The sequence below is a fragment of the Gymnoscopelus microlampas genome (genome assembly GCF_963454915.1).
Source record: "Gymnoscopelus microlampas genome assembly, chromosome: 7".
Classification (NCBI taxonomy): Eukaryota; Metazoa; Chordata; class Actinopteri; order Myctophiformes; family Myctophidae; genus Gymnoscopelus; species Gymnoscopelus microlampas.
This window is the reverse complement of record NC_139944.1, coordinates 11810690-11834766: the sequence shown is the minus strand read 5'-3', so window position 1 is coordinate 11834766 and position 24077 is coordinate 11810690. Positions and strand designations below refer to the sequence as shown.

Genomic DNA, 24077 nt, shown 5'->3' with positions numbered 1-24077 from the left:
ACATGGCAACGCAAGTAGCGCCGCCCATTTGTTTGCTAACATCGTAACCCATTGGACGCTTCAGTTCAATGTAACCCATTCAATGGCTAAAACAGGTGTCAGTCATTCTGACGACAAGACAAACCGCGCCTCTTTAGAATATTTACTTCCGGTGGTGTTTCGGTCGCTTTGACGTCGTAGAAATGTGTTGAAATCCAATTCATATTATTATCCATTCAAGCTGAAAACGAACAAGCAAACAAAAATACATGGAAGTGTCGTCGCCAAACACTGAACTTTTTATTTGGGTAGATATTTTATATCGTAGTTACTCTTTAGATTTTATTTTGTATATCTTAGCAAACGTTCCGCTCTGTGTTGTCTGCCGGACGGAATTTGATGCTGCTCGGGTTAAAGAAGTGGATGGCTGTTGGATGATGTCAGATTTGCAATAACAGTTACAAAGTGTGTTTATTGCATTTACATTGACTTTTCTTTGGAACCGAAGTGTATTTAACACTTAATACAGCTTGATACGTTGTCATGGAACAAATATGACAAGACTTTCATTCGAGAAAAAGCTAATAATAATAGTCACAAGTTCTCACACAACAATACACTTCAGTCAGCCAGGATCAAGGTCCATGTTGGATCAATGATGGCAGCAGACAGCAGCAGCAGCACTAGAAGGACCCTGAACTTCAACGTGGGGGTCCTTGGACATGTGGACAGTGGGAAGACCTCTCTGGCCAGGTAGGGCAGTTTGGTTGATTGGATGATTGAATACTTTATTCACAGTTTGCACAAAAAAAAGCACAGAAAGTACAGTTCAATAAAAAAGGATGCTAAAAGGATTTAAACCCAAGAAAGCACTATGGCTTGTTTCAATTTTACAAATTTAAGTTGCCATTGAACATTGGAACATATTTAGGCTTCGTAATCAAAAATTGCACAGGGCAGATATGACATAACTTAAACATACAGATAAATGACATATTTAATAAATTTACACATGTAAAAATAGCAGAAATAGCAGATCTACAAGCTTACAACGCGTCACGCGTTGTAAGCTTGTAGATCTGCTATTTCTGATAGCAACTAATTGCGATGAGACGATTATGTAATAATTGTGACAGGCCTATGACGCCAGGGCTCTCAGCAGCACCGCCTCCACGGCCGCCTTCGACAAGAACCCCCAGTCCAAGGAGAGAGGCATCACCCTGGACCTGGGCTTCTCCTCCTTCACCGTGGACCTCCCACAGCACCTCCTGCAGGAGGAGAGCGAAGGAGGAGGAGGAGGAGGAGAGCAGTATGACAGCCTGCAGTTCACCCTGGTAGACTGTCCCGGACACGCGTCTCTCATCCGCACCATTATTGGGGGTGAGCTCTTAACCCATTTCGACCTGAGGCCAATTCTACAAATGCCTTCTAAATCAGTAGATTTTTCAAAAATGTTCAAAAATAGCAGATGTACAAGCTCGCAGCGCGGCACAAAGTGACGTGCTGTGAGCTTGTATATCTGCTGTTTTTGAATAGCCAACTAGACACTGGGAGCGTGCAAACTAGATAAAGCTATAAATACTGCAATACTACAGATAAAAATACTGTGTATTTGTGGGTGAACTACCTCTAAGGCAGTACTGTTTATTGTGTATTACTGTAAATAATAATAATAACACATGGCATTATAAGTATTATTATTATTGTAGTGCTTTTCAAGGTACCCACAAAACAAAACAATTAAAAATCACATTTTCATTGGAATTATTATCCATGACAGGTGGAGCTGTGCTCTGACAATACCCAGCAGAGGGCGCTCTGCAAGTAGCTTTAGTTTAACATTTCAGACAGAGAGGATGTTGGGAGTGTGAGACAAGGCCAAAGTTACAGTACACATTAGACAGTGAACTTACTCTTCTGCATTAGTTCTGCATTAATTCACTCTACACAAAATAGGAAGCCCCACTCATATGTTATACTGTAATCTAGATTGATTTGATAACGAGTAATAATGACTGTAAAGAAAACTGTACATTTAAGCTACAAGAACACAGGATAAAGGCACTTGCTCACTATCTCTGTCTCTCTCTCTTCCTCCCTCTCTCGTTTGCTTGCTCACACACGCACACGCACACACACACACACACACACACACACACACACACACACACACACACACACACACACACACACACACACACACACAGTCGTATATGTGGCTGGCTGGCTGGCTGGCTGTATCTTGAATGAAGCCAGTGGATGGCACATGCTGTAGATTAAGGAGGAAGGAAAGTGTGGGGATTTGGGGTATGTATTAAACTTCCCCTCCTGTCCCCGGTGGGGAGAGCACAGGAAAGAAACACTGCCAAAGTCAGGGAAAGAAAAGAGGGAGAGGAAAGACAACCAAGAGAGCCAGAGCTCTAATTTCAGCCCTCTAGCCCTCTCTCGCCCTCTCTCCCTCTCTCTGCACCCCTCCCTTAATTTTTCCTCTTGTTCTGGTGTTTTTCTTGGGTAGCTGTGTCTTGTTGCTGTTTTCATTACTATTGTCAACTTCGCTGTATGAATTTATGAAGCCTCAACAGGGATTGACTGACCAATATGTCCATTTCAAATCTGCTGCACATTTCAGCACTGGTACAGTATACACCATTAACTGACCCAGATCAAAACGCTCTGAAAGAGAGTTTTATAACCACCTTTAACCTGGCTGGCATGAGATGAGATGATAAAAGTGAAACATTAGCTATTTTCTCCATACATTTGAAAGTATAAAATAGGGCGTAAGTGCTTAAACACAGTAACCCTAGCATCACTATTCAGGGGCAAACATTCAGTGAAAACAGCAGATCTATAACCTCACAACGAATTGCAATGTGATGCGGTCTGAGTTTGTAGATTTGCTATTTCCGTCAAAGAGATTTGTTGGTGAGGGGAAAAATCTTTTGTACTAATTTGTAGGGGTTAAGTGGTCAAGTACCTACTCCAGATTTGTACAGAAGATCAAGAAGAATGCTCCAGCATTGCTTTCACGTTTGTTGTCTTTTTCATTTAACCCATTAAACCGGGAACACATCTCTGTCATTTTAGATTTCTTTGGCTCTTCAAAAATAGCAGATATACAAGCTCATAGCGCGGCACTTTTATGAGCTTGTAGATCTGCTATTTTGTTTAATCGTAAAAATGTGTGCAAATCTTTGAATATGTAACTCAAATATTTGCTTCTGGGGGTCCCTGGAACCAAATATTTTACAAATGTTCGCTTTAAAAATATATATATATTCAAAGATTTGCACATATTTTCACGATTTTTCAAAAATAGCAGATCTACAAGCTCATAGCTCGGCACTCGGTGCCGTGCTATGAGCTTGTAGATCTGCTATTTTTGAATAGCCCAAAGTATAAAATAATGGTTATGTAAATTGTTTTCGGCAAGTGTATATAAACCATACTTTAACCATCATATACTGTTGTGTGTACAATACATTGTATGTGCTGCAGGGGCCCAGATCATTGATCTGATGATGCTGGTGGTGGATGTGGTGAAAGGCGTCCAGACCCAGACGGCAGAGTGTCTGCTCATAGGAGAGCTGACCTGCCCTCGAATGGTCGTCATCCTCAACAAGACCGACCTCCTTCCACCCAACAAGAGGCAGAGCGCCATCGAGAAAATGACCAAGAGGCTACACAAAACCTTGGAGAACACCAGGTACGCATGTAGATAGTATGTTGGTGCCATAGGCTCTATGCACAGCAGCCACATTATCACTTCCTTCACAGGTGTTACCAATGATACTAATGAAGGCTCTGTTCCATTCAGTGGAGCACAGTGGTTTCCACGACCCCCATAACTGAGAGTGTACAAATGGAACCAAATGGACCCTTACGGGTCCATTTGGTTCCATTTGTACACTCTCAGAGTTACACACCCGCAAGGGGCCATTTGGAAACCCCCATAAGGAACCATGAGGGTCCCTGGACCCACATTTTAGACCCTCTGGTGTTGCAGAGTGTTTCCAGCGAGCCAACATGCACAACATCAGCACCCTGACTCTGTTTGACCAGAATGGAACAGAGCCTTCATTAGTATCATTGGTAACACCTGTGAATGTCTTCACAATATGGCTGCTGTGCATAGAGCCTATTTTGCCCGAAATAACTGATCCACAAGCTAACGACACGCATCACAATGTGACGCGTTGAACTTGTTACTGTAAGCTTGTGGATCAGTTCTGTTGGGCAAGCAACGCATGAATTAGAATATGGAGATAAGAGGTTTCTGCCCGACAGCAGCAATATAATTAATGTTAAAATGTTGCAACATGGCTGTATTTCAAACATCGCCTGTTCCACCGTTTGGGACAGATTCAAAGATTGTCCTGTAATTGCCGTGGCAGCCAAGCCTGGGGGACCCGAAGCCCCTGACACAGAGGAGCCTCAGGGAGTGCCGGACCTAATGGAGGTAATGACAGGAAACACTCTGCTCTGCTGCCCCCACTGTGTGTGTGTACCCATCTGATTGCTAACGTACCTCACACTGGAAGAAACGGTACCCTTGTTTACAATCGCTAATAAGTTAGATTCTATTTAATTAGACGACAATAAACTATTTGTTTAGCTTTGGTTAAATATTAGCACTTATAATGCAGAACAAACATTAAAACCAGGTAAGCGTCTGTGTCATTTTAGATTTTTGCGTGGGCAATCAAAAATAGCAGATGTACAAGCTCGCAGCGCGGCACGAAGTGACGCGCTGTGAGCTTGTATATCTGCTGTTTTTGAAAAATCTTGAAAGTGTGAGAACTACTGATTTAGAAGGCATTTGTACAATCAGTAGGAGCAGGAGCCGAATGAAGGGGTCCTACGGTATGTCATAATGAATGTCTTACCATATAAGACCACAGTAATAAGTTAGTTCATATATATTTATAAAAAAAAGTAATTTCCTCCCTAATTTAGTCAATTTGCCAGCCCCCCCCCATGTACAGTATATACAGTCCCTGTCACTGCTAAGTGCTAACCCCTACTGATTGTTTTGGGGAGGGTGTAGACAACCATGTGTCTCCTCTGATAGACATGAAGTGGCCACCTTACAGTGAGTCGTTTCACTGGGAGGACACAGTACGTGCGGAGGAACACACTGTCCCTCCCAGTTCCGCTCCCTGCTGAACAAGGTGCCCAGGCCGACCTGTAGGAGTTGCTAGTGCAGTAGTCTCGCGTGGCCAGACCCTGCGTTTTAACAGCGGGCAACTCTGGGCGATGCCGGGCGATATCGCCCAAAAAGATAAAGAAAATCCATCTTTCATCGCCCCCCCGCCCACTTCGCCCGATCGCCGGCTCTCATAGACTTTCATTATATTTTGGGCGATGTTGCCCGGCATCGCCCGAGAGTTGCCCGCTGTTAAAACGCAGGGAGACTGTTGCCTCCCACAGTTTTCAAATGTTTCCGGTCATACAGTCTGGAGCTCGGAAGCTCTGATCATGATTAGAATATAAAGCAGTGTGAAGCCTCCTCCCCACTTCCGTTTAGTCTTTACAGACAAATTTATCCTAATATAAATCATCTAAGCATATATAGCTTGATGCTAAGCAGAAATGGAAATAAAATGTAAAGATAGTTTAAAATATATTTTCGTTAACGGAAATACCAGTTTCCTCAGATTTCGGGAGGTGTAGTTCCAGACTCTATATAGCATTCTATTGTGTTGGTTGGCGTGCCCGGCCAAGCCGGAGGCACCATGGGGGGATTCAAACCCCCTGTGCCACCCGGACGCCCCATTAGTTTATATTACCTGAATTTGAATGTCACGCTCTAGGAGTGGTGGTTAGCAATTCTTTCCTTGGGTGTGTGAAGAGCAGTGGACATCTGGGTTCAGAGCTGTGGTGGAAAAAGTGCTCAAATGTTTTACTTAAGTGAAAGTATCAATACTGCAATGTAGAAGTACTCTGTTACGAGTGAAAGTCTGGAATTCAAAATTTACTTGAGTAAAAGTACAAAAGTATTGGTATCAAAATGTACTTAAAGTACCAAAAGTAAAAGTACTAAAGTGTTTGAAAACAGGGCTACAGTGGTTAATGTATGTTTTATAATGTAATAATTTATATCTGCAAAAGTAACTTGTAACTAAAGTTTTCAAATAGTTGTAGTGGAGTAAAAGTACGATATTTGCCTCTGAGATGGATAGTGGAGTAAAAGTATTGATAATTGGAAATAAGTCCAGTAAAGTCAACTCCTCAAAATTGTACTTAAGTACAGTACTTGAGTAAATGTACTTGAGTAAAAGTGCTTTACAACACCATTGGTTCAGAGCAGTATTTAGAGCATAAGTCTCGGGCGGTGTTTGTGGAGCCACTGGACACACAGGTCTAGATGTGGTTCTAATTAACACCAGCTTGTATGTTTGTGTATGCCTCACATGTCTTTTCGTGCCTGCAGGGACAAATGACCTCGCATTGTGAGGACAGTTTAGTTTATTAGCACATTGTTATAAAAAATATAGAAATAGGTCAGTACATATCAAAGAAAACAAGTTGCTGTGCAAGGAAAGGAAGAAGCCGGCAGGCTTGTTTGGAATCCTTTCCTTCATGGAAGAGGTCATTAAATATCAGGTTTAAAAGTTCAATACGAACAATATAAAATAATACAAGTTTACTAGGGGTGCAATAAAGGAATAAAAACACAAAAACTGCACAAAATTAACTATTTTGTAAAGATTACTAAATCAATGGACTACAGTAAGGAAGAAATTAGCTATTGTTTTAAATGTTTCTTAAATATTGGGAAGGATTGTGAAGACTTAAGTGATGCATCTCGAGAGCTCCACAACTGAGGGCCTCTAAATGTGATGAATTATTGATGTTTAGAAGTACGACAAAAAAGATAAATTAAAATCATCTCTTTGCCTTGTGGGGACTGAATGTAAAAAGAAAGAATATGAAAAGAAAAGGGAATGTCTTGTTAATTTCTTTTTAATTTGAACATAAATAAGCAGGTTTTAAATAAGCAGGTTTGGAAAACATGTACCTTTATCTATAGGCAATAATGAATATTTAATATGGATAGCTGTGTGTTATGGATAACAGTGGATAACTGTGTGTGTGTGGGCGTGCGCGCGTCTTTCTGCTTCTCTGTCCGTCTCCCAGCTGTTGAAGAGGCAGACATACCTTCCTCACAGAGACCCCAAGGGGGCCTTGCTGATGGCCGTGGACCACTGCTTCTCCATCCGCGGCCAGGGAACGGTGATGACGGGGACCGTCCTGCAGGGGTCGCTGGCCGTCAACGACACCGTGGAGATCCCTGCCCTCAAGGTACGCTACGATGAACAGGCTCTGATATTATGGAGACTCATTGGACCACTGTACTGACCAGTGGTGGAAAGTAACTAGGTACATTTACTCAAGTACTGTACTTAAGTACACTTTTGAGGGTTTTTTTCACTTCTACTCCACTACATCTCAGAGGCAGATATTGTACTTTTACTCCACTACAATTATTTGAAAACTGTAGTTGCTAGTTACTTTGCAGATATAAATTATTATATTATAAAACACACATTAACCACGTCAGCCCTATATTATACCTAGGCTATTTGAAAATAGCCGATCTACAAGCTCACAACGCGTCGCATCGCGACGCGTTGTGAGCTTGTAGATCGGCTATTTTCAAACATTTTAGTACTTTTACCTTTGGCACTTTAAGTACATTTTGATGCCAATACTTTTGTACTTTTACTCAAGTAACATTTTGAACACAGGCCTTTTACTTGTAACAGAGTACTTCGACATTGCGGTATTGATACTTTTACCTAAGTAAAATTCAGTACTTTTCCCACCACTGGTACTGACTAGCAAGCAGCAACCTCAGTGCTGGGAAGGCTGTCGGAAGAAACCATAGCGCGCGTGGGAAGTTCAGAAGTTGACTGGAAGAGGAGAAAAGGAATGAGAGGTGGTGAAGTGGGTCTAGAGGATGTGTCGGTATATGTACATAGGGAGGGCAGGATGAAGGGATTGGGGGTTGATTGGCAGGGCAGGAGTTGGGTAATTTAGACCAGATGCAGTCACCCCCCCCCCCCCCCCCCCCCCCTCCCCCCCCCCGTCCTGCAGTGTGGCCTGTGGCCATCGTATTCACCACTGGGTGGCAGCAAAGAGCTAAATAATAGCCTGCAATCCAGACTGATTTGCTGAAGTAGATTTAGGATTTTCTAACTTTTGGCAAACCATGATTTATTGATATTTTGTTATTGATATTTAGGTTTTTATTATTTATATTTAGGTTATTTAGCTAGATCCACAATAAGTAAGTAAATTTAATGGCAATTAAGATCTGTAAGTGATATATTTTGTTATAAGAAGAATTTTATTGTTCAAAAGTTAAGGCTATATATTCCGTAATCAGTGATTACGGATTACAGCAGTGATTGCGTAATCACTGCTATAGAGTGTTCGTTCAATAGCAGGGGTCTCCCCATCTCTCCACCGCTTTAATGAACAGAAAATACATTTTCAGGTAGGGTACAAATACACAAACATTTTGTCTGCCTACTTATTTCATCACTTCCAGTCTCACTGTTGTGCCGACCAGGTCGGAACGGCCGATGGTGAGGGATTATGTTTTCGCCCCTGTGAGTCCGTCTGTCTGTCTGTCTGTCTGTCTGTCTGTCTGTCTGTCTCGGAACAACTAATCTCGGGCACCGCTAGACCAATGGCCTCCCACACTCCTGGGAGGCCAAGGAAGAACGTCTGGCCCAAACTGCTTCAAATAGGCCTGTTATACTGTGTTATAGCCAACACATGTTTTGCGACTGCTTTTTGTCCAACCCTCACTCAAATCAGTACACATTATCTCTATAGTCATGTGATCAAAATGTATCTGTCAGATTTTACATATACCATTCTGATTGGCTACGATTGGCTTCCAAAGTTTGTGGGAGTGGACCGTTTTGCACAAAATGTCACAGATCATGAGCGCATTGTCGTGATCGTGAAACTTTGCATGCACATTCCCACTAGATCGAGGAAGAATTGCCACCATAAATGTTTCAAATTGTGAAACTGTGTGCCACAGTATTATCTGTTTTATCTATGTATGGGGCGGCAGTGGCTCAGGGGGTAGAGTGGCCGCTTGGGAATCATAAAGTTCCCGGTTTGATCCCGGGCTCCTCCTGTGTTACTGTTGAAGTGTCCTTGAGCAAGACATTGAACCCTTAAGCACATTGTAAAGCGCTTTGGATAAAAGCGCACTACAGTATATCAATGCACCATTGATATGCCATACAGTATATCACGTACATCACTGGATTTAATTTGAATCATAAATGTCAAAGGAAATAAAATGATTTGTTTCTAACCACATTATACATGTTAACACATTGGGTGCCAAAAACGTATATATACGGTTTTGGAAATACACCCATGGAGTGCCAAAACCGTATATATATTTTTTCTTTTTTTTCTCCCCCCACAGCACCAGGAGATATAATTTTTCGAAGATTTAGACTTTAATCCACTTCCTGGTTAACTTATGACTTCAAAAGCCTGTATCTCTGCTCCTGTGTACTTTTCTTTTTGAATGTTTTTAATTTTTTCCCCCCCGATTGTACGAGACATCTATGTGTGTAATGAGGGGATCACCGTGAGGACGGTGATCACTGAAAATATTTTGTGACTACTTGAAAAAGGTTCAAAAATTGTTAAAAATCCAGGCACTCAACGTACACTTTTTTAATAAAACTCTGGCACCGAATAATCGGGGTAATGGCTGGAGTGAAAACGAGTAAAAAAACAAACAAATTATAACTCGGGCTTTAGAACTTAGAAGTCACTGTCCTTTTTGTCCCCTTTGACATCATCAGGTGACCAAGAAGGTGAAGTCGGTGCAGATGTTCCGGAAGCCCGTGCAGGGCGCCATGCAGGGCGACCGCGTGGGCGTGTGCGTGACGCAGTTCGACCCCAAGCTGCTGGAGCGCGGCGTGGTGTGCACGCCCGGCTCGCTGCGCACGCTCCACGCCGCGCTCATCTCCGTGAGGAAGATCGGATACTTCCGGGGTTCCCTCTCCACGCGCGCCAAGTTCCACATCACGGTGGGCCACGAGACGGTCATGGCGAGGGTGAGCTTCTTCGGCTTGCCGCCCGCCGCGGACGCCGCCGGCCCAGAGTCCTCGGTAGGGATGAGTCCGAATATTCGAATAGTCGTTTGTAGGATAGAAATCGAATGTGAAAAACTTTTCTTTTGTTCTGTTGCAAAGGCTGTATTGTTTATTTCACCACGTCTTTAATAGTTTAGTTACAATAATGTAAAAGATGTACATGCTACTTTCTTTGTTAAAGGTAGGGTAAGTGATATTTTTTGGTTAAAACAAAAAGTATTTTGTTAAAAGGTTAGAATACTATATTCTGATAGTAATCATTGCTATACAGTGTTTGTTCAGTAACAGAAGTCTCCCTGTCTCTCCAGCTCTTTAATAAACAGAAAATACATTTTTCGGTAGGTGTCAAAATCTCAGCCAATCAGGAGAAAGTACCCATTTATCAGCTTAATTTGTATAGTGTTCCAGTTCCAATTTTGCCTGCTCATTTCTTAGTGTCATCACTTCCAATTTCTCTTGTTTAATCTGTATCCTGATTGAGTTCTCTATCCTGATTGGATAAAATTGGAAATGGAAATGAAACTGAAACGAAAATGCATTTTCTGTTTAATAAAGAGCTGGAGAGACAAGGAGACTCCTTTCACTGAACAAACACTCTATATCAATGAGTACTATCAGAATATAGAGCTATTTTACAATTATTTTAACCAACGCAAATCACTTACCCTACCTTTTAATTTCTGAAAATCAGTTTATAGTCATTTGATGAAAATCCCCAGAACAATTTCACCCAAACAAATCCCAGTCAAAAAAAAAAAGGGGGGTGTGGTCGAATATTCAAATAATCAGTAAGAATAGAATTATAGTCATTGATTTTCATTTTGGTGACTTTTACACATCCTTAGTCCTCGGACGCCACGCCGCCGCCCGCCTCCTCCTCCAACCCCCAGCCTCGCCCCTTGGACACGCCCTTCTCCTTCGAGCGGGAGTACTTTCACCAGGAGGACTACGTGAAGGGTCAGGGAGAGGCGGGGCCGGGGGGGGCAGGGGGGCCCGACCCCGAACAGTGGGCGCTGTTGGAGTTCGAGCGGCCGGTCACGTGTCCCTCGCTCTGCCTGGTGATCGGCTCCAAGCTGGACGCGGACATCCACGCCAACGCGTGCCGACTGGCCTTTCAGGGACGTCTCCTGGAGGGCTTCGAGGACAAGGCTTACGCGGAGACGGCCCTGCCCCGCCTGCGCATCTACAAGACCAAGCACAAGGAGGGCCAGGTGGAACGGGTGAGTTTCATGTTAATGCTACCATGTTGTTCTTGTCTCTCACCTGCACCTGTCCACCCAGACTGACAGCTTGCCCTACCCTATGAGATGATTTTGTTTGTTGATCGAATACTTTATTAACCCATTAAGACCTGAAGCCGATTCTTCATGTCTCGTAAATCCCAACAGTTTTCTGAAAAACGTATGTTTCTATATCAGTGGTGATCAATCTTTTTCATGTCAAGGACCCCCAAAATGATATGTATTTGGCCGCGGACCCCCATCTCAAAATATTTTGTTCCAGGGACCCCTCAGAAGCAAAGATTTGAGTTAAAAATGTTGGCTTTAAAAAGATATGTATTCAAAGATTTGCACACATTTTCACGATTTTTCACTGACTCTAGGCAATGCTTGTGTTTGGCGAGTGCATTGAAAATACTGGCCTGGTGGGGCGCCCGCTGGCCTAGCGGTCCAGGAGGATAGTACCACACATAGGCTCTATGTCTAGCCTGACAGCACGTCGCGGGTTCGAATCCCGATGACCTTTGCTCCGTGTCACTCCCCGTCTCTTTCTCCCTGTTTCCTGTCTACCTCCACTCGGTGCCATCAATAAAGGTAGAAAACCTCCCGAAAAACTTCAAAAACGTATTGATAAAAAATACACGCCTGGTCTATTTTATCCCACACAGCGCTTTTGGAAAAAGTAGCCATATAGGCAGTAAAGAACTGTCATATTGACATCACAATATCTAAGCTTATAAAACTCACCACACTGCCAGTCATTTAGACACATCCTGTGTGCCCGCCACTGCACGCGCGGGGGACCAGTGACCTTTGTCCCCGTGCCCTCACCTTGTTCACCCTCTTCTTGCACTCTCTATATCTTTGTTATAGGATGTTTGTCATCGCCGGTGGCAGCGGAGCGTGCCGGCGCTCAGACTGAGCTGCCATTGTACACCCACACACACGCACACACACACAGACGCACACACACACATACGTGTGGCACGCTGCCTCATGAACAATGCAGGAGGCACGGGCTAGGTATGCGTGCTGTAGCATGTACTGTGACACGCATGCGTTGCCCTGGGTGGCCAGCCTGACGCCAACAGACTCCTGTCTGGCTGTGGGCTCCTGGCGCTGTTTGGACACACCTGAGTGGCCCAGGAATATCCACACTCTGACTCTGTACATTAACCCATCGAGACCCGGGGGAAAGCATCACTGTAGGTGTCTTTGGGCTGTCAAAAAAATAGCAGATATACAAGCTCATAGCGCGGCACCGAGTGCCGCGCTATGAGCTTGTATATCTGCAATTTTTTAGAAAAATCGTGAAAATCTTTGAATATGTAAAAAAAAAAATTAAGCCATCATTAGTAACTCAAAGTCTTCTAAATGCCCTTTTTTTAACTTGTTTTAATTGTTGCTATAATATCAGTGGTTCTCAAACTTTTTCATGTCAAGGACCCCCAAAATGATACGTATTTGGCCCGTGGACCCCCATCTCAAAAGTGTATTGTTTCCGGGACCCCCAGAAGCAAAGATTTGAATTACAAAGGTTCGCTTTAAAACATATATATATATATTCAAGTATTTACACACATTTTAACGGTTTCTCAAAAATAGCAGATCTACGAGCTCATAGCTATAAGCTCGTAGATCTGCTATTTTTGATTAGCCAATGAAATCTTAGAATGACGGAGATTGGTTCCCGGTCTTAATGGGTTAACCACCCCACTCACTCCTCCTCCACCACCCTGTGTCTCTCTCTCTCTCTCTCTCTCTCTCTTTATCTTTCTGTCCTTTCTTTATTGTTCAGTCCTCTGGAATGACATGCCCTTACATCTCCGCTCATCCTCGGTTTCACTTTTATATCAATCGTATTCCCCTCCCCGTTGTTTTGGCTCGCTGACGGTGTTGTCTTGTCTACCGCAAACCATCAACTTAACCCGTACGTTGATGCCGTCAGCAGGGTTTTTTCCTGGCTCAGAAATGGGCCTATTGGGATATGATCCGTCCGTGTTGGAACTATGTGCAATAGAAAAGACAACAAGTCTGTGTTACCTTCATTTGACAGAACTCTAGATATTTTCCTGTTATTTCTGACCGTTTGTGTGAATGTAGTATATTATTATGCTTGAGTAAATGAAACCCCACTTTGCGAAACGGTTAAAATAATACTTTTATTAGAGTGTTGGAAGAGTGGAAGTGAGTTGAGTTTGACGGAGAGGGAAGTTCTTGTGATTCTGGTGCTGGGGGGGGTGGGGGTGGCTAAGTAACCTCTGACCCGTCTATGCTAGTATTTTTTTATTTCTGCATCTTTGTGTGCAGGGGGTTGCCTTAACCAATTAAGCCCTGCATACTTTGTTGCACAAGGAGTAGCCAATATACCGGTACAAGCTCACAACGTGTTGCATTGCAATGTGAGCTTGTAGGTCAGCAATTCTCTCTGCTAATTTTTGACAATATAACGACAATGCCTAAAATAGGGACGCCATTAAGACCTGGAATGCATCTGTGTAATTTTTTTATTTGAGCATTATTTTACACTTTGGCTATTATATTGAAAAAATTGAAAAACATTTTTTATTTTTTTTTATTTGACCCAAAGACCAAGGAGATATGATTTTTTCGAAGATCTAGACTCCTATCCACTTCCTTGTTAACTCAAAACTTAAAAATTCTGTATCTCGGCTCCTGAGTACTTTTTTAATTTCAATGAAAAATCTCTGGCAGAAAACAGCAAAAAATCTGAAATAATTAGGGCAGGCTAAGTGTTAAAGCGAACATTTTTAACCCCAATATTTGCTTCTGGGGGTCCCTGGAACAACATATTTTGAGATGCGGGGGGGGGGGGGGTACGCGGCCAAATACATATCATTTTGGGGGTCCTTGACGATTATGAAAACGTTTGAGAACCACTGATATAGAAACATACGCTTTTTAGAAAACTGTTGGGATTTAGAAGACATTTGTAGAATCGGCTTCAAGTCGTGCTTCCAGCTCAGCTCTTCTCTGGTGCACAGCCCAGCCGTCGTGTGGGGTACGAGAGAGACGCAGCTCAAGAGGTCAAGTGTGAGAACAAGTTACTCCCCCCACTGTGTTAGCACCTCAGGCTTGTTGACAGCTCCACTCAAGTGACGCTGGAGTTGAACCGCCGCGTGCCAAGAGGTCAGACGCGGGTTATAGCGACGTGTCGTAACATCGGGTCTCGTTCCGGCTTGCCAGCTAGAGAGGAAGTCGCACTTTGAACTCTGTTGTCTACGTCTTCTCTCGAGGGCACATAAGTGACATAGTTGAGATACGGGTCTGTGATGCGTCGACCAGTCATCATCATCATACCTCACGGTAGTCTGTCAGACACGCACACACACACACACACACACACCCGACCCGCGTTTTTTATCAGTCCATCCGTCACGCTCAACGGGTGCCAGGGCCGCATGTACACATGACTGAATGGGGGGGGGGGGGGGGGGGGTGGGCTAGGCAAGAAATTAACCCATTGAGACCTGAAGCCGATTCTACATGTCTCCTAAAGCTCAACAGTATTCTGAAAAACGTATGTTTCTATAGCAGTGGTGCTCAATCTTTTTCATGTCAAGGACCCCCAAAATGATAAGTATTTGGCCGCCGACCCTCATCAAAATATTTTGTTCCAGGGACCCCCCCAGAAGCAAAGATTTGAGTTACAAACGTTCGCTTTCAAAATTATATATATTCAAAAATTTGCACGCATTTTCACGATTTTTCAAAAATAGCAGATCTACAAGCTCGTAGCGCGGCACTCGGTGCCGCGCTATGAGCTTGTATATCTGCTATTTTTGAATAGCCCAAAGTGTAAAATAATGCTTTTTTAGCTCAAATCTAAAAATGACACAGTTCCAGGTCTTAATGGGTTAAAGAAAGAAAGAATGAAAGAAAGGAGGAGGTAGAGAGAGAGAAAGGGTGAGCCGCAGACAGAGCGGTGCCCTCCCTTTTATCAGATCAGTGGCAACTTGGCGATGAGGCGATAAGACAACACAAACGAGCACCGCAAAGGTTTGAGGAAGGATGGTCGTTGAAGAGAGTGAGACAGACAGACAGACAGATGATGAAGGTAGAAGACTGGCTGGTGGGGGGAGTGGAAGTCAGGTCAAGTCATCCTCCTCAGCAGACATGGTGGAAGCATGCAGACCCACAGGGTCTAGAGATTAGAGGATAGAACTTGGGTCTCACATAGACACACTGAGCCCTCTGTGCTGAAGGAACCTTGCACTATTGTTGTAATTGGATGAACCCCCTCACATATACCGTTTAACTGTATTACTTGCTCTAATGGGGGTTTTCCGTGTTTACGTGTGCCAGTTCACAGTGGTGTAAAGTAATTAGTACATTTACGCAAGTACTGTACTTTAAAAAAAAATTGAGGTACTTTTACTTTACTGGAGTATTTCCAATTGTCTATACTGTTACTTCTACTCCACTACATCTCAGAGGCAAATATTGTACTTTTACTCCACTACAATTATTTGAAAACTTCTAGTTACTTTGCAGATATACATTATTACATTATAAAACGTACATTAACCACTTTAGCCCTATTTTATACATAGGCTATTTTCAAACATTTTAGTACTTTAACTTTTGGTACTTTCAGTACATTTTGATACCATTACGTTTGTATATCCCTTGAGTACTTCTCCATTGCAGTATTGATACTTTTACTTAAGTAAAACATTTGAGTACTTTTTCCACCACTGCCAGTTCGTGGGATTTTAACCAAAAATCTTCTTCCATGTTCCGGTTCCAGGTGACCGACGACTACACCGTCATTGGCCGAACCCTGTTCAAGAAGGAGACCAACCTGCAGCTCTTCGTGGGGTTGAAGGTCACGCTGTCGACGGGCGAGGCCGGCGTCATCGAGGGCGGGTTTGGCCAGAGCGGGAAGTTCAAGATTCGAATATCAGGTGAGGATTTTAACCCATTAAGACCTGGAACTGTCTCATTTTTAGATTTGAGCTGAAAAGCATTATTTTACACTTTGGGCTATTCAAAAATAGCAGATCTACAAGCTCATAGCGCGGCACCGAGTGCCGCGCTACGAGCTTGTAGATCTGCTATTTTTGAAAAATCGTGAAAATGTGTGCAAATCTTTGAATATATATATTTTTAAAGCGAACATTTTTAACTCAAATCTTTGCTTCTGGGGGGGTCCCTGGAACAACATATTTTGATGGGGGTCCACGGCCAAATACATATCATTTTGGGGGTCCTTGACATGAAAAAGTTTGAGCACCACTGATATAGAAATATACGTTTTTCAGAAAACTGTTGGGATTTAGGAGACATGTAGAATCGGCTTCAGGTCTCAATGGGTTAAGTGCGTGACGTGTTGTAATGCACTGTGTAACTGATTCGTGACAGACTCCTAGTAACGTACCTTGACAGAGGAAGGCATGGATCTTTGTCAGCCTCCCTTACCTTGCCTTTGCCTCCCTCTCCGCCCCAAAACACACTCTGTCTTTCTCTCGCTTTCCTCCGTGGATATGTGGGTTTCGGTGGGACCGTTTTTCCAGGATGTGGTGAGCAGCAGTAGGCCTGAAAAATCCCGAGCCGCATTCCCAGGGTTCTTCTGGGGATTGCCTTGTGTTCCGGGGGAAGTCTGCTTCTCTTGTTTATTTTACCTTCTGTCGCTCCTCCAAACCCATGGCTCCTCTCCGCACCGGGAGAGAGGAGAGAAAACAAAAACATTTAGAAAAGAGAACCTCACCTACATCCTCTTAACACATGCACACATACTCCCCTCTCTGTGTCTCTCTCTCTCTCTCTCTTTCTCTATCACGCACACGCACGCACGCGCACGCATGCGCATACACACATCCTCCGTCTTGGACATAATACAGACATTCAGCCAAAGCTCAGTGGAACTCCGCTGGGTATTGGGGGGGAGAAGATGATACTGTTCTCCAACCGGCGTGTATTCGTCTGCCCTCTTGCCCTTTGCGATGTTACCTCTCTGAAAGTGTTTTAGGTCCCCCCCCCCCCCCCCCCCCCATTCACTCTTTCACTCCGACATCCCCCTTAACCCATTAAGACCTGAGGCGATTCTTTAAAAAAATCTAAATCCTAACAGTTTTTTGAAAAAAATATAAAAAATATGTTTTCACGATTTTTCAAAAATAGCAGATCTACAAGCTCATAGCGCGGCACTCGGTGCCGCGCTATGAGCTTGTATATCTGCTATTTTTGAATAGCCAAAGACATCTAAAGTGACACAGATGCGTTCCAGGTATCAATGGGTTAAGGCCACATGTACAAAGATTGACAACTTAGAAGAGAATGAATGAAGTCCGGGTAGAGAAAGAAGGACTTTAGTTGTTTTGTTTTTTTTAGCATTTCTGAACTCCATCCCACGTCCCCCCCCGGCCCCTCCCGCTGACCTCAAACTCATCCCAACAAACCCCCCTAAGGGCCCCCCCAGCGACCCACCAGACCACAGGGGCCGACGGGAGTCCTAAGCGTCGATGTTTTTCTGCCCATCTCTATGCTGTGAATTACATCTCCTGTTCATGGTGTGAAGTCTGATGCATAATGATGTGTAACGTGAAGCTTAGGCATATACGTTACAGCAGTGGTTCTCAAACTTTTTCATGTCAAGGACCCCCAAATGGACACTTATTAGCCCGCGGACCCCCATTTGAAAAGATACATTTTAAGGACCGCCAGTTTGACATGCATTAGGGCTACGGACCCCCATTTAATGGCATTTCTATCTCTGGGACCCCAATTCATGTTGTAAAATCAATGTTAACTTAACTCTGCCCGCTCAGAGTTACAGACCCATAAGGGTCCATTTGGTTCCTATCCATCATTTAGCTGGGGACCCCCTGGAACCCCCTCAAGTACCCCTGGGGGTCCCCGGACCCCACTTTGAGAACCAATGCGTTACAGTACACCGGTCCATTGCCCCATGCTATGTACCTCTTCCATTCAACTCTTGAGCTCCCATTTCCCTTTTTATAAGAAGTTACATTTCAAATTCACATAGTTTGGGAATGTATGAGCCTGAAATAAATGATAGGGTAGCGGAACGGAGTGGTACAATTTAGAGTTTGGCTCCCAGGAAGACAAATAGTTGATAATTGATATAGGAGCCAAAATGTTAAAGTTGCTAAACCACTGCTATTTATAAACGACCCTCCTATTTAACCCAATAAGACCTGAAGCCGATTCTACTTAATGTCTTCTAAATCCCAACGGTATTCTGAAAAACGTATGTTTCTACATCAGGGGTTGCTCAAACTTTTGAGGACCCCCAAAAATGATATGTATTTGGTTCGCTTTAACCATTTCACTGCCAATCACGTAGATCTACGCGAACCTATTTATAGCCGCCACGTGCCAATCGCGTAGATCTACGTGAACTAAAAAAATGGATAGAAGTTTTTTTCCCAATTTGACCCAAAGACCAAGGAGATATGATTTATCGAAGATATAGACTCCTATCCACTTCCTTGTTAACTTAAAACTTAAAAATTATTTATCTCGGCTCCTGGGTACTTTTTTTTCAATGAAAAATCTCTGGCACTGGCTAGAAATATTCAGAAATACCTCTGGCAGTTAATGGGTTAAAAGAATATATATATTCAAAGATTTGCACACATTTTCACAATAAAAAAAAAATAGCAGATCTACAAGCTCGTAGCGCGGCACTCGGTGCCGCGCTACGAGCTTGTAGATCTGCTATTTTTGAATAGCCAAATTGTGAAATAATGCCTTTTTTAGCTCAAATCCAAAAATGACACCGATGCGTTCCAGGGCTTAACGGGTTAATTTGTTTGTAAAACTAAATAAGTATGTGTGTGGTACTGTAGGTGTTGAACTGTGTGTGTGTGTGTGGGGGGGGGGTTTAGTCGCCCCCCAGTCAGCAGATATCATAGATGTCGGGTAAAGATTTCCCCCCCTCTCTGCCCTGCAACCATAACAATCCTCACCTTGGCATAACCATAACAACCCCGAAATGCTGGCGCCATTTGGTAGGTAGGTCAGACATCCATTCCAGACAGCAGCACATCGTCCTCCCCACTCTCTGGAGCATTTCTCACCTCCACGTGTGCAAATCAAACAAACAAATAAAAGCACATTCCTCTCTCGCTCCAAGTAAGCATCTCGCCCACCACCAGCACCAAGAGGTTTGGAGCTTGAAGAAATAAAGATAAATCTAAACTGTATGTGGGCGCACACAGGGCGGTGAGTGTTGTACGGGGGATGGAGGCTAAAGGGGGAGTAGATAGCGGTGGTGGAAAGTAACTACAGTACATGTACTCAAGTACTGTACTTAAGTACAATTTTGAGGTCTTTTTGACTTTACTGGAGTATTTCCAGTTTTCTGTACTTTTAATTCTACTCCACTGCATCTCAGAGGAAAATGTTGTACTTTTACTCCACTACAATTATTTGAAAACTTTAGTTACTATAGTTACTTTGTAGATTTTGATTATTATTACGAAACGTACATTAACCACTTCAGCCCTATAGATGTAAAATAGCCGATCTACAAGCTCACAACGCGTCGCATCGCGATTGTGATGATCAAATGATTTTATACATTTTTAAAACATGAAAGATTACTGCATAATTAGTACTTTTACTTTTGACACATTAAGTACATTTCGATGCCAATACCTTTGCACTTTTACTCAAGAAAATTCTGAACACCGGACTTGCACTCGTAACAAGAGTATTTCCGCATTGCAGTATTGATACTTTTACTTAACCCATTGATACCTGGAACGCATCTGTGTCACTTTAGATGTCTTTGGCTATTCAAAAATAGCAGATATACAAGCTCATAGCGCGGCACCGAGTGCCGCGCTATGAGCTTGTAGATCTGCTATTTTTGAAAAATTGTGAAAATTATTTTTTTATATTTTTTTCCAAAAAACTGTTAGGATTTAGAAAATGTTTAGAAGCGGCCTCAGGTCTTAATGGGTTAAAGTTAAAAAAAAATTGAGTACTTTTTCCCACTACTAGATAGACTAGTCTAGGGGATGGAATGCAAATGCCAGGCCAGACCGGTATCACGTGCGTAAAAAGGCAGAAAGAACCCTGAGGAGAAGACCATGACGGAGGCTTCTCTCTGCATTATCAATCCGCAGCATCTTCCAGGCAGAGGCCAGCAGGTTCATCGCCGGGTCGGCATGCCTGACTGGCTCCAGCGTTGATAGCCTACCTACTGCACACACATAGCGGTTACAGGACAGAGATCACTATCGTTTATACACATTCCCCAAACTAAACATTGTGTATAGCATATAGGGCTGTGTGTATACGCCGTGACCCGGGTTTATACGCGTCGATCGTAGGTAGCTCAAAAAGCAAACATTTTGATTTACAACAGAGACATACTGTAGTGTTTGTTGCGATCAATCGTGATTCTTGTGGTGCCCGGACCGCTGTGATAGCGGTCCGGGCACTTTGGCTCTAATGTAGCCTGACAGGCGCAATCGCGGGTTTGAGTTCCGTTCCCGACGATCTTTGTTGCACGTCTTTCCCCATCTCTCTCTATCTCCCTGTCTCAGAAAAGGCTCCAAAAACATCCTTAAACCCAATAAGACCAGGAACGCATTTTAAGATTTCTTTGGCTATTCAAAAATAGCAGATATACAAGCTCATAGCGCGGCACTCGGTGCCGCGCTATGAGCTTGTAGATCTGCTATTTTTGAAAAATCGTGAAAATGTGTGCAAATCTTTGAATATATATATATATATATGTTTAAAGCGTACATTTCAAATCTCAAATCTTTGCTTCTGCGGATCCCTGGAACAACATTTTTACAACTGTTTTAAAAAAATATATATATATAAAGATTTGCACAAATGTTCACGTTTTTAAAAAAAATAGCAGATCTACAAAAGTGCCGTGCTATGAGCTTGTATATCTGCTATTTTTGAATAGCCAAAGAACTCTAAAAATGACACAGACGCGTTCCCGGTCTTAATTGGTTATTCTTGTAGTTATAAATAGACATAACTTTTTCTCTTTCTGTCCATCCCCCCCTTTGTCCTCGTTCTTTCCCAGAGGGTCTTCGTCCAGAAACCAAGCAGTTGCTGTCCTCCACCTCTAAGAAGAAAGGAAAGGGTGCGGGCAAAGCGGAGCCCGCCAAAGAAGACGAGGCCGCCAGAGCGGATTCTCAGCCCGTGGCCATTCACCTGCATTTCAAGCGATACGTCTTCGATCCCCACAAAAAGATGGTTCAGTCTTGACCTTTTGCTATGCCAGCGTTTACTGATGATGCTGAGCTGCACCACTGAACGAGACGAGGCATGAAGAGCAGCCCTGTCTGCGCTGGGGTAAATCTCACTGCGGTTGCCTCTTAATGTCAGAACGTTACACACACATTGTTACCAAGCTGCCGTCACTGTAACGTTGAGCTCTTCATTAAAAACTACAATCCACCATCCACGGTGGAGGGCACTCGTTTTCTTATTTCAGTTGTAAACGTTTTCTACAGAATCAGTGCTGATACTGCATATTCTTTTATTTTGTTTTAAACGGCATATTCTTCTTTGGTTTTGTAGCCTGAAATCCCAGCTCTTTTCAGTTATTACCCTGAGCCTGTCTTTAATCAATACAGTACACTTTCTCTCTATTGGTTTGTAGTCATACTAGTCAACAACAGTGCCTCAATTGGCACTGTATTGGCAATATATATATATTTTGACGCACATTGCCAGTTGGATATGACATGGCTCACAATTTGACTATTGATCTTCTGACAAAGGTTAATAAAACAAACTCATGCTGAGGTATCTCTGACTCTTAGTGTATGACCATTGTTAACACCTACTGCAGCTGGAGCACATTATTACGCTAAGGTGACTGCGAATAACGGTATGCCATTCCCCAAAACTATATTTTTCTATATATTCCTATATTTGAATTGGCTAAATATACAGGAAAAAGTATGTACTGTAAGTACTGTAGGTCGGTTTGGCCGAGAACGAGGGCGTCTGTCCCCATTTCGATACACGGGCTAGACCACTGGGAGATGGTACCTACAGTACCGCCAGCTCCTAGTAATAGGCTCTATGCACAGTGTGTAACTCTGAGAGTGTACAAATGGAACCAAATGGACCCGTAAGGGTCCATTTGGTTCCATTTGTACACTCTCAGAGTTATGGGGGTCGTGGAAATCTGAAAAATCTGGGAACCACTGTGCTAGACTAAATGGAACAGAGCCTTCATTAGTATCATCATTGGTAACACCTGTGAAGGAAGTGATAATATGGCTGCTGTGCATAGGGCCTATTCCCGGTACTCGTACACTTGAGTTGGCAGTGCCTGGGGTCGAACCCAGAACCTCGCGGTCCAAAGGAAAGTGCTCTACCAACCGAGCTCCCCGGACACACTATACAGGAAGAACAGCGGATATGATACAGTTATGGAATTGTTAATGTTATTAATTAATGTATCTGGATGCTCTTAGATTATTATGTGAAAACGATCATATTCCGCACGCCGTGAGCAATACTATGCAGAAAGTGCCCGGTCAGCGCACAGTAAAAACAGTTTAACCCATTAAGACCGGGAAGGGAGCGCATCGGTGTCATTTTAAGGTTTCTTTGGCTATTCAAAAATAGCAGATATACAAGCTCATAGCACGGCATTTTTCGTCTTTTTTTTTTTTTAAGCGAACATTTCAACTCAAATATTTGCTTTTGGGGGGGTCCCTGGAACAACATATTTTGAGGGGTCCTTGACTTGACATGAAAAAGTTTGAGAACCACTGATTATAGCAACATACGTTTTTTTTTAAATGTTAGGATTTAGAAGACATTTGTAGAATCCCCCAGAAGCAAAGATTTGAGTTACAAATGTTCGCTTTAAAAAAAATATATATATATATATTCAAAGATTTGCTCACATTTTAATGTTTTTTTCCAAAAATAGCAGATCTACGAGCTCATAGATCTGCTATTTTTGATTAGCCCAAAGCCACCCACTAAAATTACACGAGATCGCGTTCCCGGTCTTAACGGGTTAATTCAGCGTCTTGTCTGCTTCCCATCCTCGCAGTGTGTCTTGGAAGTGTATGGCGGAGAGGCAGGGAGGAGGAGCGGCGTAGCGTACAGGACATTCTGCATGTACCAGGTGATGTCAGCAAACTGTCCCCGCGGACGGCCACTATCTGTGCAGGAATCTGTGGAAATTGGAGCGAGAGAGAGAGGGAGAGCAGAGAAGGGGAGGCAGGAGGAGGAAGATGAGGAGGAGGGGACACTAGCTAGGATTGTTCCTCTGACTGACAGTCCTTTTAGTCTTATCTCCTCTGGTTCCTCTTATAGAAAAACCAGACGGGCAAAGAAGGAAAAAAAAATCTCCATTTCTCTTTTTTGGTCTTGTCTTTCTTTCTCCAGTTTCTCTCTTTGCGCCATCCCCCCCCTTTCCATTGCCATTCTTTTTTTTATTTGATTTTATTTGATCCTTTTTCCTCTGGCCACCGTGGTCTCACGTCTTATCGTGTTTTCTTGTCCCCGTTTATCCCATTGAGACCTGAAGCCGATTCTACATGTCTCCTAAATCCCAACAGTTTTCTGAAAAACGTATGTTTCTATATCAGTGGTGTTCAATCTTTTTCATGTCAAGGACCCCCAAAATGATATGTATTTGGCCACAGACCCCAGTCAAAATATGTTGTTCCAGGGACCCCCCAGAAGCAAAGATTTGAGTTAAAAATGTTCGCTTTAAAAATATATATATTCAAAGATTTGCACA

The 24077-nt window shown here is 43.1% G+C and overlaps 1 protein-coding gene across 1 annotated transcript; it reads left to right on the top strand.

Moving 5' to 3' along the window:
* The first annotated feature begins 392 nt into the window (after positions 1-392).
* Positions 393-21791, top strand: eefsec (eukaryotic elongation factor, selenocysteine-tRNA-specific). Its single transcript, XM_084061969.1, has 9 exons — positions 393-732; positions 1130-1359; positions 3478-3685; positions 4342-4438; positions 7120-7284; positions 9828-10136; positions 10967-11341; positions 16113-16269; positions 21384-21791. Exons 1-9 carry the CDS (start codon positions 635-637, stop codon positions 21566-21568), a joined length of 1824 nt encoding a protein of 607 aa, XP_083918095.1. The 5' UTR covers positions 393-634; the 3' UTR covers positions 21569-21791.
* The last annotated feature ends 2286 nt before the right edge of the window (positions 21792-24077 follow it).